General features: G+C 37.6%; 1 protein-coding gene across 1 annotated transcript; it reads right to left on the bottom strand.

Moving 5' to 3' along the window:
• Nucleotides 1-829: 829 nt before the first annotated feature.
• On the bottom strand, nt 830-18,890 carry LOC137934111 (CAAX prenyl protease 1 homolog). Its single transcript, XM_068778343.1, has 14 exons — nt 18,555-18,890; nt 17,602-17,749; nt 17,411-17,495; nt 16,961-17,056; nt 16,106-16,171; nt 15,761-15,859; nt 15,543-15,656; nt 15,320-15,430; nt 15,031-15,093; nt 13,223-13,315; nt 12,234-12,347; nt 3,628-3,699; nt 3,415-3,480; nt 830-1,336 (listed from the first exon to the last, which is right to left on the bottom strand). The coding sequence occupies exons 1-14, from the start codon at nt 18,586-18,588 to the stop codon at nt 1,220-1,222; spliced, it is 1,278 nt and encodes a 425-aa protein (XP_068634444.1). The 5' UTR covers nt 18,589-18,890; the 3' UTR covers nt 830-1,219.
• Between the last annotated feature and the right edge of the window lie 38 nt (nt 18,891-18,928).

Below are 18,928 nucleotides of genomic sequence, written 5' to 3'. Positions count from 1 at the left end.
TCATTTACGCTATCAAGAGTGAATTACTCGGACCATTAAAATAACTGTTCTTTTTCTTCAAGATTAGAATAACAGCTTCAGAAGAGGTTGCTGTGGGTGTGGGGTGCCAAAACGAGTTCACGGGGTGAATGATCAATGGCAGACCATTCATGAGCACAACGCGGAGCGGCTTACACTTGTCAATTTGGTAGTCCTTTTCATCAATTACGAGCAAAAAAGGGCACGGAAAGATCAGTGATTCTATTCTGCTCGAGTGTGAACCTGAACCTTCAGACCCAAGAAAGCTCGAGGCAGAATGTGAGGTGTGAACATCTAGAAAGCTCGAGGCAGAATGTGAGGTGTGAACATCTAGAAAAGCCAGTCCAAACTCCAGAGCATTTCTGATACGGACTACTACATTATAAGCCTGACGCAGTCGCTTTTTCCAGACAGGAAAAAAGTAGAATGGTGAATTTGGCAGTAGAGAAGGCAGAGAAACCACGAGACCACGACTCCATGACTCCATGACCACTTCTTTTACGTCCCACCGCAGAGCGGCTGTCAATGATGATTGCGGTTTGAGAGCAGCCATCTGTTGCTTTTCCTTTTTCTACCTCAAAGATTCCGCGTCTCTCAAACTTGCTTTTAAGCGATACCCAAATTTATCCTTCACAAGGATACAGAGATGATCAAATATAACTAAAAGCTGTTTCCATATGGAGATTGATATTTTTGTAACTTCTCCATCTGTGTTGAAACTTAGATGTCAATAATGGCTGTGTTGCAAAAGTAATTTCAATGTTTTATCCCTTAAAAATCAAATTATATTTATGTTTGGCCTACCTACAACTGATAAAACACTTCTAAAATAAACAATATCTGCCTTTACAACATGATCTCATCAGTCTTAGAAAGCAATAGAATGCAAGCAAATGCTATAATTCCAAAGAAAAGATCATTAAATGAGGAATACAACAGACAGGAGCTCGGTGTCGACTTTCTTGTAGCCTATGGCCGCATTAACTTTTGTGGTTGTCTAAACATACAACCATGAGTAAAATTTCGAGCTTAGCGTAAACGAGGTAACAACATGCCCCAACTTCTATATAGTTTTCCTCAATTTAGTGGCTACTTTGCTAGTCACTAATGATACAAACAAGTCAAGATCATATCAACGTAGGATGCATTTCGGTATGACGCAGGCGCTGCCACTCCAAGATGTTATACAGATCCTCAAGATCTAATCTGTCTTCTTATCAGGAGCATCTAGAGCTTCAAGTCTCTCAACCAGAGGAGGATGAGAATAATGATAAGCTGAATACCATGGATCCGTGTTCATCGCTGATAGATTTTCCTCCTGTGAGACAACAGACACTTGGTCAAGCAAACACTTCTGGAGATAACAAAGATCATAACATAGTTAGCAGAACTATGAACATGTACTTCTCAGAGTAACCTAAGGCAAATTGAACAATTGATAAGGTGCTTCGACGGAGGCCGGAGAACCCAGTTGATATAAACCATTACTTTAGCATTTCTTTCTGGTATTTTCATATTTTCTAATGGTGAAAAGTGGATCGGGTGTAGGAAAAGCTCTGGAATAGAAGCGGTTTAACATGTGAGCAAATGTCTTTGAGAACACTATCTCCTGGTCCGATTTGTACTTTTTTTTAAGTCATAAGAGGAGTCAACTGCTGCCCTTCCATTGGGTATCCTTCAAGAAGTACACATTTTTTAATAATTGTGGGCTCCTCCTCTAAGTCTTAACAACTGCAGTCTTTCCTCAAGTAATCAAACCAAACATCTTCAAATACTCAACTTACCTTCTCGCCTTTGCTGCAATCAAATTATGGACTAGTTGATAGACTCATCTTGCCCTAGTTCAATCCAACTATAGTAAATCAAAAAACACAATTGCTATGCATAACCATAAATATATCCCACTAAATGACCCTTTTACTTTCTATTGGTACCCCTAACACACCACATTCTTTCAGATGAATCTAATGCTCATGGTTCGGAGTGAGTTTTACCACAACAAATTCTAGTCTGGTCCTTATTCTATTGATATCTTTTCATTAGCAGGTTCATCCTGGTTTTCCAGCAAATAAACTTTTAATACGTGCATCCCAGAGTCTTGTCACAATTCCATCCAAGACTCATATGTCTTCTGGCCTCCATGGCTTCTAATGTGGATCATTTGAAGTGAACGTCACTGCTTGGTGCCTTTGCCAGTTCCTACAATCAGCTCTGCTGCATCTGTCAACACCTCAAAAGTGTTCATTATTGCAAGATTCACACCACTCTTTCTCAGCATTCAGCCCTTATCTAGAAGCCTCACTAAACTGAATGCTTCGCAAAGTTCTGGAATGGAACGCCATTGTTGTTGCCAACTCATTTCTCACACTATCCCTTGCCATTGAGCAGACAATTTATCAAACTCACCTTGATAGGTATGAACTAAACCAATTTCATGAAACTTATTTTCTGCTGCATCAAAATCTTCATACTCCACAGGCCCAAAGTAAAACATAGAAAGCTCTTACAAATAGAGCCCAGTCCTTGTTAGGCAACATCCTTGAGTACCATCGAAATCATGGTACTACCTCCAAATGAAATGATGCCAATAAGATTTTCTGATACTTAGCCATTCCATGATAGTGGAACATTGCTCCTCTACATGCCCAACTGATCAGATCTTTCTTCGGTTTGACTATTAGAAGTCAAGACAAATGAAACCAGGGTACAGGTGCTGGATTTCAGACTTGTTAGATTCCAAGACAACTCAAAGATGCTCATTGGCTCCGATATTTTATTTACAACCGGCAGTTCCAGCTTTCAGTTGCAGGGGACAGCTCTTAAATCAAATCAGTCAATGCCCCAAGTATCCCCCACACAGAACTTCTAAAGTTCACCTGTCCTTCAACTCAGATTTGCAGTGTATCAATGTGTTCAGCTTGATTGCATGTTTTGAGTGCCAACTTACCATGGCTTTTCTGCCAGAAATTTCCTTGAACCTCAAATGACATTTCCCACTCTCTCCAATCGTTCTCCAGACACCTTTGGCATGCTTCTCCATGATAGGCCCTCAATCAGCCAATTCTGTGGCTGACACTTTTGTTAGACATGGGGTCGCCCTTCAATCCTTGTTATTCCAGGCCCCAGTTTGCCTTAGATGTTTGTTTCTCTGACTTTGTCTTTATTAAAAGTTCACTTCTCAAAAAAAAAAAAGAGCAGCCTTCTGATTTTCAGCCTCAAGCCTGCCTAAACTGGTGGATTAAGGTTCCCTGTCCACCCTTCATGTACAGACTTGCTCAAATGTGCATCTAAATACCACCAGGTAAACAAACCCCAACATCGAGAATCCAGCAAAGAAAATATTAAAACTAAGTAGCTTTAGCATGAATGTGTATGAGATGAGAGATGATCAATCACCTGAAGCTTCACAAGACCTGCTCGAAGTTCTTTCCCATAGCCAAGATTTTTTGCAAATGCATCCGCCTAAACAAATTAAAAAAAAATATTTAGAAAAAGAAAAGAAGAGCTAAGAGATAAAAGACTATCACATCTCAAACAACAAATCTCACGGATTTGAAGAATGTCGGTTTGCAAATAGTACATCATAAAGCCAATTACATCTTTAAATACCTGAAATTCAAAAGCCCTGCTAACAAGATTAAGGCCGAGGCTAATAAGGTGCTGGAGTGGTATTACTGTGTGCTGAAAAAAAAAAAAAAAAAAAAAGTTATGACATGCAAAAGTACAGCACAAGTTTTACTGCTAATTCTGGACACAGTAGTCTTCTGAAAACTGTTTCATAAAAATAAAAAAATAAAAAAATAAAAAAGCTGAAATGCTAACAATATCTCAAGGCAAATCCATTATTAGATGCCAAAAACTATCAACAAACCAAGAGTAAACAACATATCAGCATCACAATTTAATGAGATAAAGCCACAAAAAAATTCAAAACAAATTATACATACTGAAAATTAGAGAGAAATAGAAGAATGAGAGGAGAGAGGAAGACGAAAAAAGAGAGAAGAGAGTTTCTGAGAGAGCGTAGAGGAGAGATCTTATTCAGGTCAGAATTCAACCCCTCTTCCTTATTCGCTCAAGTGATTTTGAGAGAAAGTTACATATTTACCCCTCTTATAAATAACTCCTGATAACTACCTAACTACAATTCTTTTTTTTAAATGATGCTGAATTTTATTAAGAGAGCTCAAACGAGCAGATTACACGAGGGGAAGCCTTCCCAAACAATGAGAGATTGGTGGGAGGTTCCGAATTTTACCAATTTATCAGCCAAAGAATTGGTTGATCTAGGAACGAGGTTCCAATTACAATGAATGGATGACACAATGTCAGCAATACAATCAGTGATTGGCCAGTGGCACCAAGGAGGGGAACTTTCTTTTGAACACCAGCCGATGACAATCTTTGAATCGCCTTCAATAATCAGCTTGTCATGGAGCCGCTTTTTAAAGATTTGGAGGCCGAACAGAAGAGCACTCACTTCAGCAGTATTCGAATCAGCAATACCCACCAGCCCTGCATAGGATAAAATAGGGTCTCCACTGCTGTCTCTGAGAACACCACCAGCTCCAGCCGGCCCAGGACAGCCTAAAGCACTGCCATCAAAATTGAGTTTGATGCAGTCGTAAGGGGGAGGATCCCAGGTGGCCATAACCGGATTCCTACGGGGGCCCGCCATGTGCGCTATCAAACCCCAATTTTCTCGAAGGGAGACGCCCGATAGAGAAGCAAACTCCTTCCTAGAATGTAGCCAGTTCGAGATAAGGCCCACTGCTTGAGAAGCTACATTATTCGGGTTGCTAGCCATGGAGTTGAATCTCCGGTTGTTTCGCTCTAGCCATATACATCATGGGACATGCGCAAGGCATGCCAAGAGAATTATCTTGCCCAGCTTAGGAAGGTGTATCCCCATAACCATCTCAAAGGTGCCAAAAAGGTCCTGCTGTAGCCCATTTGAAGACCAATCTTCTGAAATATCTTCATCCAGACTTGCCATGAAAAGTCGCAATGTAAGAGAACATGTTGAACTGTCTCATCACACACACCACAAAGGGGGCAAGTGCAATCGGGGGCGGTGCAACCTCTTTTATGGAGGTTGTCAGAGGTGAAGATTTGTTCCCTGATGGCCGTCCTAACTACAATTCTAACCAAGATAAAAATGGACCATAAACATAGCTTAACATCTGAACATGACTACACTCTCTCTGAACTATACAGATCATGTAAAATGACCAAAATGCCCCTTATACTACATTTAACACATATGTATCTACTAGGAACAGTTCTTAGAAGTTTAAAACTAGATTTAAACAATTCGTTGATTTTTATTCTCCAATATGTCATTAGACAAGCCCTGACAGATAAAATAGTAAACAGATGAACATACACCTGAAAATTTCATATTCACACACGGGTAACATGCATTCAACCTGATTACAAAAAGATAAACTAAAAACACAAGAAGGATTTTCCACACAAACAACATTCATGTTGGCAGTTTCTGAAAAAGATGGACATAAGAATGCCATGGTTGCAAAAAATGGTTTGGGTCTAACAATTCTATCTCCCCAATAGTTGCCCTAACATAGTGAATGACTTAGTACAACCACAATGATGAAGTATCCCTAAGTTTATTGCACACAGAATTTTCTTCAGAATATACCATCAGTCATTCTCTTAAATAATTCCACCCATCAAGTTTTGCCACTTCTGGTAGGAATAATCCCGCATAGTCAAAATCTGGAAAAACCCTATCAGTTGGGAAAAGGCCACCAACCTTCTTAGGCTAGTCATTTCGGGATACCTAGACCCAATTTTAACATGGTCCAGAGCACATGTCATGAAAAGCCTAGTTTGAACCCTTTTAATTTTGCCTACATCTTAGGTCTGTCATTCATTCCCATTAATTTTGCCAACACATGAGGGGGAGCGTTAGTATGAATAAGCCCATATACATTAGAGTTAGACAAAATCAGATGGTTATTAGTTTGAAAAAGACCTCCCAACTTCAGCCAGTCATTTTGAAATGGACCTGGATCCAACTTTTTTGAATGTTGAATACCCCTAGCTAGTTATTAGTTCTCTTGTTGAACCCAAGACCTCACACTAGAAATTCCCCATGGGACCACAGAGCCAAAGGTCCAAGTCACACCTGGACCCAACCTTAACGGCACCAAAACCAACATCTCTCTTCTTCTACCACAGTGGCTCTCTAAATTCATGAAGTGATCTTCTTACTGCATTTTTGTCAAAGCAAGGATGCATGAAAATAGTTAACTAGTCCTTCCTGTAAGTGCGTCCCACAACAAGTTATTGATAGGAAAGACTGCTTCCAGCAGACAGAATATCAAACACAAAGAAGAGCTGAAATTACAAAATCAAGAAGTTTGTTGAAGATCAGGGATATTTCGTTAATTTTACAATGGTGTATCGTGTCCTGAGATTCTAGTTAGAAAGGTGTTAATTAGATGTATTCAATGATGTAATCTTGCCTTTTTTTCGTTGTTGTTTTATGGCTGTAAGTGCTATTACTGTAATAGGAGCAATATGGAATTTTTTTATTTTTTTTGTAATCACTTATCTTGTTTAATGAATAGGTTAGGGGTTGACTAGACACCCTAACAAGACTGCTCTTTCCCAACGCGGTCTCTTCCACTTTCTCCCTCTGCAGTTCTTCCTTTCTCAGATTCCATGTTAGAAATGGTTCTTCTGTTAAGTTCTGAACAGATTGTTGGGTCAGTGACAGACCCTGTTGCGTAGAATTCACAAGACTGTTCAACCTTGCCCAGAACAAACAGATTACAGTGCTGGAATCCACACCTTCAGTAATTCATGGGAGCTGGAATTTACAGCTAAGGAGAAATCTAAATGAACTTGAAACAGAGGAAGTAGGCAAGATAATTACATTGCTGGAGGCAAACTACATTTCAATTCAGGGACAAGATGAAATAATATGGAAGCCCTGCTCATCAGGTCAATTCTCAGTAGCCTCTTTCTACAAATGTCAGATTACCCCTCCCCAAATCTCCCCTAAGGCCCCAGTCTTGTTTGGAACTGGTGGCCCCTAAAAAGGTCCTGCAATTTCTATGGCCTACTGCTCATGCAAGATACTCTAGTGATGAACTAAGAGAGGACAGCAGATTGTAAACTCACTTTGCAAGCTCTGTGGTGATGAGGAAGAGAACTGTGCCCACATTCTCATACGCAGCAGATTCAGTAGAGCGATTTGGAGTGCCATACTTCTAAAGTTTGGCATCTCCCTCTGTATGCCCCTATCGCTCAACTTCGTTATAGAACAATGGCACTCGTGCCCCTCGGCCATCTATTGGACAAGGTCTACGGGAATCAGCCTAGCAGTAGTACTTGACACCTGTGGTTGGAGAGAAACAGCAGAACATTTGAAGCCAAAAGCAGTTTAATCAGTGGGGTCATAGAAAAGGTACCACTACACAGCACATTATTATGGGCACACAGCCTCCATGGATTACCCCCTTTCCCAAGCTCCATCATTCGGAAATTTTGGGGAAAAGTAATCCATTTTGGTGCCCCTCAACCAAAGGTGATGGTAGAATGGCAGCCCCCTCCATCTTCCTGGTCTAAACTAAACTTTGATGGATCCTCTAAAGGAAATCCGGGGCCTGCTGGAGTGGGAGGAGTTTTAAGAAACAGCCAAGGGCAAGTCTTGCTGGCCCTCTCAGGTTCAGCTGGATGCTGTTCATCTAGTGTAGCAGAATCCCTAGCTCTTTTGGAAAGCATCAAGCTTTTCAAACAACGCCTTGGTGGCCCCTTAATCTTAGAGGGCGACTTGGCTCTAATCATAGACTGGGGCAGCAAAGCTCCCTGGGCTATGAGAAAGATCTTTGATGAAATTTCAGATCTATCTAATGAGTGGCTCATTGCCTGGACCAAAGTTCCCAGATCAGCCAACTCAATTGCAGACAAGCTTGCCAAATCTGGAGTCAGCAAAGCTTCCCTTTGCACCGAATCCTCGCACGGCCTTTAGAGGAGGCTATCTAATGCCCGTATCCTCTAGTTTGACTTTTTAGCTCTAATTTATAAAAGCTTTGCCCCATATCCAAAAATAAAGAAAAAAAAGTTCTTTTCTCTTAGTTTTCATGGTATCAAAGCAATCGATCTAATTGTTGTAGGCTCTTAACAAGTTTTTTTCTTCTCCGCAAGTATGCAAACTCTCTAGGTTGAAGGATTCTCCAGAATTGTTACTAATTGAAGCTAAATGTTACACCTTTTTTAATTACTTTTTACCATAACCCCAGGGTTGATGGCTTGTGCTGACAATTGAACAACTTTATGAGATTTTTTTGTGTCCCTAGAACATTGTTTGGGATCTTCTATCCCAATTCTATGCCTGTGCCAGTCATAGAACTCAATAGTGCCTGCATCATCCGCATCAGAGCTGATGTCAGCCCTAATTGTCTTCTTCTAATGCTATTTTCAATGGATTACTGATTGTATCAGTGCAATTGGATCAATTACAGTTTGTGTGCCTAATTTTCTGAGTTGTGTGGGCCTCATGTTAACAGTGTAAGCTAATACAGGGATTTTTGTGAATTTTTTGGTGCTAGTGTCTTCAATATTGTATTTCAGCGTGTGTTGATGAGATTTTGTTGAGGATTGCTCAATGGCTGAAACTGATGATGTGGTTACACCTTCCAATAGCTCAGAAAATTCAGATTGCAAGAAATCTCATACCATTCAGACAACAACTACTGAGTTGAATGGACGAAATTACATTAATTGGTTGAGGTGTGTTCAACTGTTTCTTAAAACCAAAAAGGAAGCTGAAATTTCTAAGTGAGGTTCCTCCTTTCCCTCCTAATGATAACTGAGAAGTTGAAGACAATCAGGTAATGACTTGGTTTGTAAATAGAATGGAGGAAAGTCTAAGTGATCAAGTTATGAGTTGTAACACATCAAAGGCAATTACACACACACACAAAGCTTCACAAGAAACCAGTTTGTCAAGAATTTATGAGTTGTATGCAAAACTCTTTGGTATGTCAAGGGGTAATAGAACAGTGACCCAATAATCTACAAAGATGAGATGTATTTTGCAAGAGATAAGCACATTTCATCCTTTTACTATTTTTTGAAACTTTCCATCCTTTACTATAGATGGTACTAAACTTCAGAGAGAGAAAATCAGATTCAGGTCACTAAGTTTCTAGATAGGTTAGGACCTGAGTAGGATGCTATTCGAATTCAAATTTTAACTGATGATGGTGACCATACATTGGAGAGAGTTTATAATAAAGTTCTTCTTGTTGAAGGAGCAGCAAGAAATGGTAAAGGTACTACTGCTTTTGATGTGTGTTAATATCTCTTCTTTTACTTCTCGATTTGAATTAGTTAGGTAGACGGGGAGGACTTGGAAGTAGGGGAAGATGAAGTGGTGGAAGAGGTAGAGACCATGAAGATAGAAAAGGTGTAATGTGGTTGATCTAATCATTTCTCAAATAAATGCTAGGATAAATTTGGGAAGCCTGCTTGGGTTAATTCAAGTGTTTTTGTAGAAGGTGAAGAAATGGTTAATAGTGAGACTGGATCGTCTAGTAACACCTAAGAAACACTGTAAAAGATACTGCAACAATTGGGTCAGCTATCATTGACTACCATGCCAGCTTCTCAGGCATCCTCGACGACTCCTACGGCTAATGCCACAATGGGAAAGCTTAGGTATGTTTGCATTTTATGTTTCCTCTCCTTCTTCTAGGTGATAAATTCTAGAGTCTCCAGCCATATGTTAGGTATGTCTTCTATTTTCTCAAATGTGTCTCCATCCTCATCTCATAAATTGGATATATTAGTTGATGTTTCTACTTCGTCTGTTTGTTGTGTGAAAGGGATGTCCACCCTTCATTTGGCATTTCATTAACTTCTATGTTGTATGTTCCAAAATTCCCTGTCAACTTATTGTTTGTTAGCAAACTTACTCAGTCACTTAATTGCTCAATCACATTTTTTTCCATCTCATTATGCATCTCAAGACTTGTAAAAAATGAGGAAGTTTGTTGCAAAAAAGGTTGTTTTCTCTCTTTATTATAGCATCTTCACTTGAGACATCCGTCAATAGTTAAACTACGTCAGGTCATTCCTACTCTACATTTAGATGCTTCCCTTTATTATCAGTCATATCAGCTAGGGAAGCACCATTGCAGATTGTTTCCTCTAAGCAGTCAACAAAGTCAACAACTTTTTTATTTGGTTCTTTCTGATGCATAGGGCCTATGTTAGGTTCCAAATTCTTTTGGATTCCAATATTTCTTAACATTTATAAATGGTTATAGTTGTGTGACTTCGGTGTACCTCCTGTGGGAGAGAAAAAAAAAAGCAAATGATGTAATCCTCAAATTTTATGCTGAAATAAAAACACAGTTTAGCGCTTCCATCCATGTCTTTCGTTCAGATAAAGGCCTTGAATTTGTTAATAGTAAGTTCTCCAATTTTTGCACTACGCATGGCATCATTCATCAAACATCCAGTGTATATACTCCCCAACAAAATGAAGTTGCAGAACGCAAGAACCGACATCTGCTTAAAATTGCTCAACCAATTTTGTTCCAAATGAATGTTCCAAAGTTGTTCTAGGGAGATGCAATTCTCACATCCTGTGACATGATTGATAGAATGTCGTCTTTGTTGCTAGGTGGTTGTATTCCTATGCATCTATTGAAACCTAGGAGTAAGCTATTTGACTTACCTCCTCGAGTTTTTTACTCCGTTTGTTTTTGTTCATTATGTTGGTCCTCATATCGATAAATTGTCTCCTCAAGCTATTCATTGTGCTTTTCTTGGGTATTCTAGGACGAAAAGGTTATTGGTGATATGATTCTACTCAAAAAAAGTGTATGTCTTTGTCAATGTTACTTTCTTGAGAATACACTTTATTTTTCATCATCAGAGGTAATTCCAAGAAGGATCGCTCTCTTGAGTCATCTTTATCTATTCTTGTTACTAGATGTCCCTAGCACCAACAGTAATCAACGAACACAAAAGCCATTACAGGTGTCAAAGGAGGCATGTACATCTACAGCCATCACCAATTAAGGGCCAAGAACAACTTCCAATGGCCCCCACTCCACTCCCCCAACCATCAACCTCTATGCCTGCAAATCCTGTTGTGAATGAGCTAGATCTTCTTATTTATCTCCAGAATGGTAAGTGGTCTTGTACTCAACATCCAATTTCTTATTATATGTCCTTAATTCTTTGTCTCCAAGTATAGATCATTTTTGTCTTTATCAAGTATTTCTATTCCTACTAAAGTGAAAGATGCCTTAACTTCTCCAAAGTGGAAAATATCATGGATGAGGAGATGAGTGTCTTGCTAGAAGAGTAAAAACCAAAATGTAGTTGTCCGATCAAGTACCAAAACTGAATATTGAGAGATGGCCCATATCATAAGTGAGCTTATGAGATAAAATCTGTGTTGCAAGAATTTGGTCTGGGAAAAAGTGGTCCCATAGAACTGAAATGTGATAACCAAACAGCAATATTCATTGCTAGCAATCCAATATTTCATGAGTGAAGCAAACATATGGAAGTGGATTGTCATTTTATTCGTAATGCAGTGATGAAGTGACTACTCTATATATAAGGACAGCTGACCAAGTTGGAGACTTGTTCGCCAAGGCCCTTAGAAAGTGTCTATTCGTTGATTTTTGTTCCAAGCTGGGATTAGTAGATATATATGCCCTAGCTTGAGGGGGATTATTGAAGTTTAGGGATATTTTAATAATTTTACTATGGTATATTCTGTCCTGAGGTTCTAGTTAGAAAGGTATTAATTAGACAAAGCCAACGATGTAAGTTTTGCCTTTTTTCGTTGTTGTCTTATGTTTGTAAATGATATAAGTTTAATAAGGGTAATATGGACTTTTTTCCATTTAATCACATAAGTTGTTTAATAAATAGGTTAGGGATCAACTAGACACCCAAACAAGACAGCTCTTTCTCAATGCAGTCTTTCCCTTCTCTTCGTCTTCTCTTCCACTTTCTTTCTCTCCAATTCTTCCATTCTCTTAGTTTTCAGAGTTTAACTTTCCAATATTATCAAGAAGCTAGAAACCAAATTGTCTACAAAGAAAATGTAAAAGATGACTGCTATTGTTGAAAAATAAACTAAAAGAAAGCCTGCACAGTTTGATATAAACAGACCTCATCTTCTTCTTCTCAGTAAGAAAGGACAGAGAATTTACCTGAAAAATTATGAGCCCAATGAGAATGGGTTGTGTATCAAATCCAAAACTCAGAAACAGGTTGCTAGAGTTTCTCACAAGAGTGTATCCTCCAAATTGCAAAAAGGTAAGAATCTGCATTCAAGATACCAAAGAGATCTAACTGCCAAATTAACTGAATCCATATAATACAACTTCAAAAAAAATCCAAAACCACGTAGAACAAATAAAAACTCTAAAAGACTTTACTTAGGACATTGAATTAAAAGAGTATCAAGAATAGTGTGTATGAGTAGCCAACACTGAGAAAAAAAATTTGCCCAAAGTTATGATCAATTTTTGGATCCAAGTGGGCATGACGCAGGGAAGTGACCTAGTCATGATGAAATCAGTTCTTCTATTTTCTTCAATAATCATACCAAACCAATTGAATTTGGTTGAACCACAGAGTCATCACATTTTAATAACATAAAAAAATAAAATGTATACTTTACTGGCCAAACTCACAGGTCAACTACACCCAGAGTTTCCAGGTTTAAGATTGACCATGCCAGCCAAACTCCAAGATTGGGTTCAACCTGGTTCTGCCTGCCAGGTGGAATGGTTTGCAACAACCAATTTGATAATTAATTTTGGATTCTTTATATTTTCAAATGACACTGACTCAAGATTAACAGAAGCACAGTCACAGTCACTCCAATTTTTTTGCTAAGAAAAATAGAATTCCAATTTTTTGTTCAGAAAGGCAAAAAGAGGCAACAACATATAGGAATGTTTTTCTGAAGTCAATTGTCCATACAACTTCTCCAGTAAAATTTTCAGCTTTATTTTTCTGAAAAATAATCATGAATTATTTTTGCTTTATTTTTGTGAGAATGAGAAATAGGATTCCTTCAAGTCTAATCGAATGGTTGTATGTTCATTTCGCAATGTCCAATCAATTAGCAGTTTCTCTTCTTGACAAACAAGTGTTTCACTTTAAGGACAATCAGATAATGAAAAGAAGATACCTGTACTGCAATAAACGAGTACATGGTGTGGTTAAGTTTCCAGTGACCCAGTTCATGTGCAATAACAGCAACCACTTCGTCCTCATTTTTGCACTGCAAAAATTATTCTTCAGCCATATTACTTCACTTTATGATATGATGTAACAGACATTGGAACACTATAAACAAAGAGAAACATTTCTAAAAAAAAAAAGATCCCATAGTTTTGCACTATAACAGACATGCAGCTTAAAAAGAGATTAACAGGTTAAGAGAGCTAAAAAACATATGTAAGAATGCAACAAATGTTCTGTATTTCAGTCAAACTCCAGAAGTAGTCAAGAGAAGCATAATCATATGAGACTGTAAACCACCAGAACGTGTTGGAACAGTAAATCCTGCAACCTCATCAACCTCCATAAAATTTCTGTGAAAAATAAAGATTAAAGGGTTGGAAGAAGAAGAGAAAGAGGAGAAGGAAGAGACAGAGAGAAGAGTTTGAGAGAAGCTCCAAAAAAAGAAAGCTCATTGGGGGTCACAACCCCCAACTCTATTTAATTAAGAGGGTTTAAAGATATTACAATAATGCTTCTTCTCCTTATATCTCCCAATATATATCCTGTGTGCATGAAAATTAAACCAAGACATAATCCGATATATAGAACAAGATTACATATAGAAATAAATCTAGTGAAGTGGTAGAATGACCAAAATACCCTTGGACACATTTTCTAACAATTTCAATAGATAATACTTCTCCATATGATACTGTAGTCATTCTCTTTAGCTTGTGTAAACATGTCCCACCATTTAAGGGAAAACTTCAAGAGGAATCACATTTAAAAGATTCATCAGCTCTAGAAGGATTAAGGCATCCATCCACATTCAAACTAATGGAATTAAAAAATAAAAATAAATCCATATTTAGGGGAAAAGAAAAAATAAACAATTCGGAATCACAAGTGCCTTTTATTCTTCTCAAGTTCTTGTTCTTTTTTTTTTTTTTTGTGAATAGCGAGATGCTTTTATTGCTTACTGAGATGCTTTTTTCGTTCTTTATTTTAACATTTTTACAGAATTCTTTACTGCTTTGGGTCTCAACAGTTCTTCCAAGCTATAAAAAAAAAAAATCATGAGTCTGGTGGTTTGTTGTTCTTTTTTTTTCGCCTGAAACTACAATGGAAGCCAAACAGACACTTCAACTGATCACATCTTTCATAAAATGCTGTTCTCCCTTTTCAGTTTTGCTTGTACTATTTTTATTTTTAACTGTAGGAAATCTTTAATAATCAATTAAGAAATATAGGTACAGAAAAAGGAGAGAGAACCTCAGTCCCCGAATGGGAAAAGCCACCCCCTTCAATAATATATAATCTAGAAGCAGCTATAAACAATATCGTCAGGGAAAAGTCAAAGCCGCCATGGGGGATCAGCCTTTCCAGATACCAAGTTTTCAACAATTGATGAATCCCCTTCAACAATCAACAGACTACTGGTATCATGGATAAATGAAATAAACGTCTGAGACTGCTCAGTGTAACTAAAAGAATTGAAACATGGCATATATCGAATTCTGAGTTAAATCTGAAAATATTATTATAGGCTATCCATAGAACATCAACACTTTTCTTTAGAATGATTGATAGATGAAATAAACGTTTATGACTGATCAACATAACTAAAAGAATTAAACATGGCATAAATTGAATTCTAAGTAAATTTGTAAATATTTTTATAAATTATTAATAGAACATCAGCAAACATCAACAGATATTACTAAAAATAAAAGCAAAAAATACTTTTAGCTCAATATTGAAGAGTCTTCATACCTGTTGGATCAATGTATCATAAAGAACAATCCTCTTATTTTTGAAAAAACCATACATGTATGCCTGGTAAGCAATAGTATCAATTAGACACAAGAAAGTATCATAAACAATTTCAATTCAAGTGACCGTTTATCATAATAATGCGATAATTTTGAGTGCATCGGATAAACAGTTCTCAAACCAATGTTATCCCCATGATACGAAGAGGGGGGGCAACTTGATCTATCATGAGACTGCCCACTCACAGGTAATAAACATGGAAGAAGAGAAATGGTTAAGAAGCACTTACATTACTGTGGCTTGATCGTGTGGATCCATCAACAACGAAGAGCTTCTTTAAAGGAAACTTGAGAGAGGAAGCCAACTTCTCAATTTTTTCTCTGAGTCCACCTTCAGGAAGCTGTACAGCAATCAAAATCCAATAAGCAAAGAAAAAAATCAAACAGCTCTAGTTACCAAATGTTAAAGATAAAAACTACAAATTTACTTCCATTAACTAATATGATACTTACAGGAGTGAACTTGTTGAATAAAGGAGCTATAAGAATCGGGTAGAGCGTCATCATTAAAATGGATAGTACAAACATAAAACCCCATAGATAAATTGCCAAATAAGGGCCTCCTTTCTGCATCAATGTTAGATATTAAATTCTATAGTCAGGGTTCAGTAAAGAAATGGAAGGCAGAGAATGAGAAAGTCTCTGGCAATTGATGGAAGGAATCTAAGTACCAGTACTATAACAATAATTGCAGCCACAATTGGTGGTCCAAGAGCAACCGAAATAGCCATGCCTTTAAGCATGTCCCTGAAGAACAGCCAAATAGTTTGCTGCAAAAAAGAAAGAAATAACAATAACAACCATAGAAATAAGAAGAATATAGCAATAGAAGTAAAAAGTAGTAAACGAAAAAGGAAAAAAATAAATTTGAAAAAAAAAGATAAGTGCCAAGAGCCACTCTAGAGACATACACATGGTGTACCACAAATCAAGACCATAAAATAGATTAATAACATAAGAAGGCCTGAGCATAAATAATAATAATAATAACAACATAAGAAGGCCTGAGTACTGACTTTGTTGAAGCCATGGCGCGCTTCAATAACAAAAGTGGAATACAAGGAAAATGGCAAGTCAGAGATCTGCAAAACACAACAGATAACTTGTCATGATTAAGTGACAAAGTACACCATAGAAGAAAAGAATTCAAAGCAAACCTTCTACATGGTAGAAGTGTGTCATAACTAGTAACAGAGATTACCACTGGAACAGAAGGGAGAAATGGAACTTCAAAGGAAGGTCTTCAGTAGTTGATAGTTTTGTAAAAGGATGAAGAAAAACACTTAAGACATGGACAATATAAGACCAAAAAGTATCTATAGAACTACTCAGTTGTCAAACAAGCAATTATAAGGGGAAAATGCTTTCTTTCAAACTGAGACAGTGCAGTAAATGTATGAAGCTCATAACAACTTCACAAGCTCATTTCTGATAATTAAGTGCTCCTACAAGGACAAATTGCCTCATGAAACTGCTTCAGTGCCATGCACATTTTGAGGTATGTGTTAAACAAACTTTATGCAATAAAATATATTTCTATACATGATAGAACACTTATGTTTCTAGAGGGCACATAACATGATAGAAGATTACACACATAGATTTGTTCTTAAACCTTCCATGACTATATTTCACAAACACCTGCTCCTTTGTATATTTTCACACATTAGCTACTACACACTTTCCTAAGGGTATCATGCAATACCAACATTCTAAAATGCATATATATATATACACATATATAAATTACAAAATATGTTTTGATAGCTTCCACAACAAATTAGATTAGCAAAGTAATGAGAAATTAGCTACCAAAAAATTATGGCTTTAGTCCGATAAAAGAGATAGTCAGACATGAGATTGAGTTTCACCTGAGACCAAACCATAACACCAGCCAAGAAAGAAAGAGTCTGAAGTATTTCGTTGTCAGCATTTAAGCCCATGTATATAAGAAATTTTCCAGAACTCTGCAGACAAAAAGATATCTCACCAACTAAATCATGCATGCAGACCAAAAAGAATGTATATGCTTTCAAACAGGAAAATGTAGCAGGCCCACTAGGACACACGACTTCCAACCTTAAAATAAATAAATAAATAAATCATATAAAAAAATTATGACAAATCAGAAGATCTATTGTCTGAAAAAAGAGTTAATATGCATGTTAATAGAAATTACATAAATATTTACTTGAAGAATCTCCCAATGTGGTAGAGAAAGGCCATACTCATCTAAATTGTGAGCCCTTTGAACCATTCTTATGTTTCATGTACACATGCACAAATAGCAAAAATAGTAGATGATGGTTCAGAGTACTCACCTTCCAAAACCAAGGCAGTATACCAAAGTACAAGATTGCTGTGTCCATTAAAATCGTTACTACTCCATGGACAAAGTGGAAGTAGCTGAAAGATACAAACAATGAAACAGTGTTTTAATTGTCAAATTGGATCAAATACTCCCCCAGCAAGATCAATAAAATTATTGGAAATAGAAAGGATAAAGATAAACCTTTTATCAAGGCTGTATGCCCGAGATTTCTCAAATTTTTCTTGGCTCACCACTCCTATCAAAGGTTTTGGGAGACTTGGCAGCTTCAGAGCTGCATGTTGCCTCAAGTCCAGATATGTCTCAAAAATATACATCAAGATCATGATGCCTGCAGAAAAAGACAATAATCAACAAAATCCCATCTTATAACTTCCTTCTTTCCATGACAATACAACATTAAATAATTACAAATAGAAGAGACCTATCTCATATTTTCTGAGGATGAAATGAGAACTAGAACTTAGCTCCTTTCCTCTGGATCATAAATAGTGATTGTAAGCATTTCTTAACTACACCCTCCATATTTCTTCCAATAGGTTGGAGACTCAAACACAATAAAATCAACCGAGATTTGAGGTTTGTTTGGAAATAATACAATCATTTTGAAACAAATCAAAACGTAGATACTCTCAGTCATGTAATTCTAAAAGAAACACCATTACAATCACAGGTCGGTTTGCCCCAATCATTTTGGACTCACCTTCTCACCTTGTTCATCTGCTAACTGAACTGTTAGGTCAGCCTTCTTCAACTTTTTTTTTTTTTTTTAAATGTTGAAGTTGAACCAAGACTTCACACAAGAAACACACACACACCCCGTGCTCATACCAATGCCATGAGGGGATGATAACCCACTATGTCTTATAGAATGCCAATAATGCCAGTGTTCCTTCTCTTCTGAATAACGACGACGACAACGTCATGATAGAAGAAAAGATTACCAAACATACAAAGAGATACCATTGCACAGAGATAACGTATCATTTCCTTTAACTAGAACACCCCACCACGATTCAATCAAAAGTAAACTTTTATCGACAGTCAGTGCTAGTTGAAGCGGAAGAACCGAAAGAAAGAACACAAAAATAAGACACTGCGAGAAAAGACCGGGCGAGGTAGAAAAATGTACTTACCCAAGACCGCCTCCATGTAAGGGAAAGCATCCATGGTTAGCAGCGTGCGTGCTCCAAGCTCTCTAATGCACGGACGCCGCGGATGATGTGCTTACCGGCGATGATTTTCTGATATAGCGTCGGAGCAATTAATTCTCCGGCTAGTACTAGCAGAAGTCCGTAGAGAGGGAGACAGAGGACACCTTTTCCTTTCCCTCGTTTCCCTTATTCAGCGTAATCGATTAAGTAATCTTCTTTCCCCTCACTTTTTTAGCTGTTCCAAAAGCTAACAACGCGTCCAGCGGGACCTTTTCGAGGGTTCAGCCACGCCCTGTGCCGATTTTAAGGCTCACACGGAATCTCTACAAATGGAGTTTCAAAGCTTAGTCCCCAAG

This window comes from Aristolochia californica, unplaced genomic scaffold (assembly GCF_029961685.1).
Source record: "Aristolochia californica isolate CCGP_79_NKW_82.1479 unplaced genomic scaffold, dmAriCali1.0.hap1 SCAF_6, whole genome shotgun sequence".
Taxonomy (NCBI): Eukaryota; Viridiplantae; Streptophyta; class Magnoliopsida; order Piperales; family Aristolochiaceae; genus Aristolochia; species Aristolochia californica.
The sequence above is the reverse complement of the archived record's forward strand: the minus strand, read 5'-3'. Positions and strand labels throughout refer to the sequence as shown.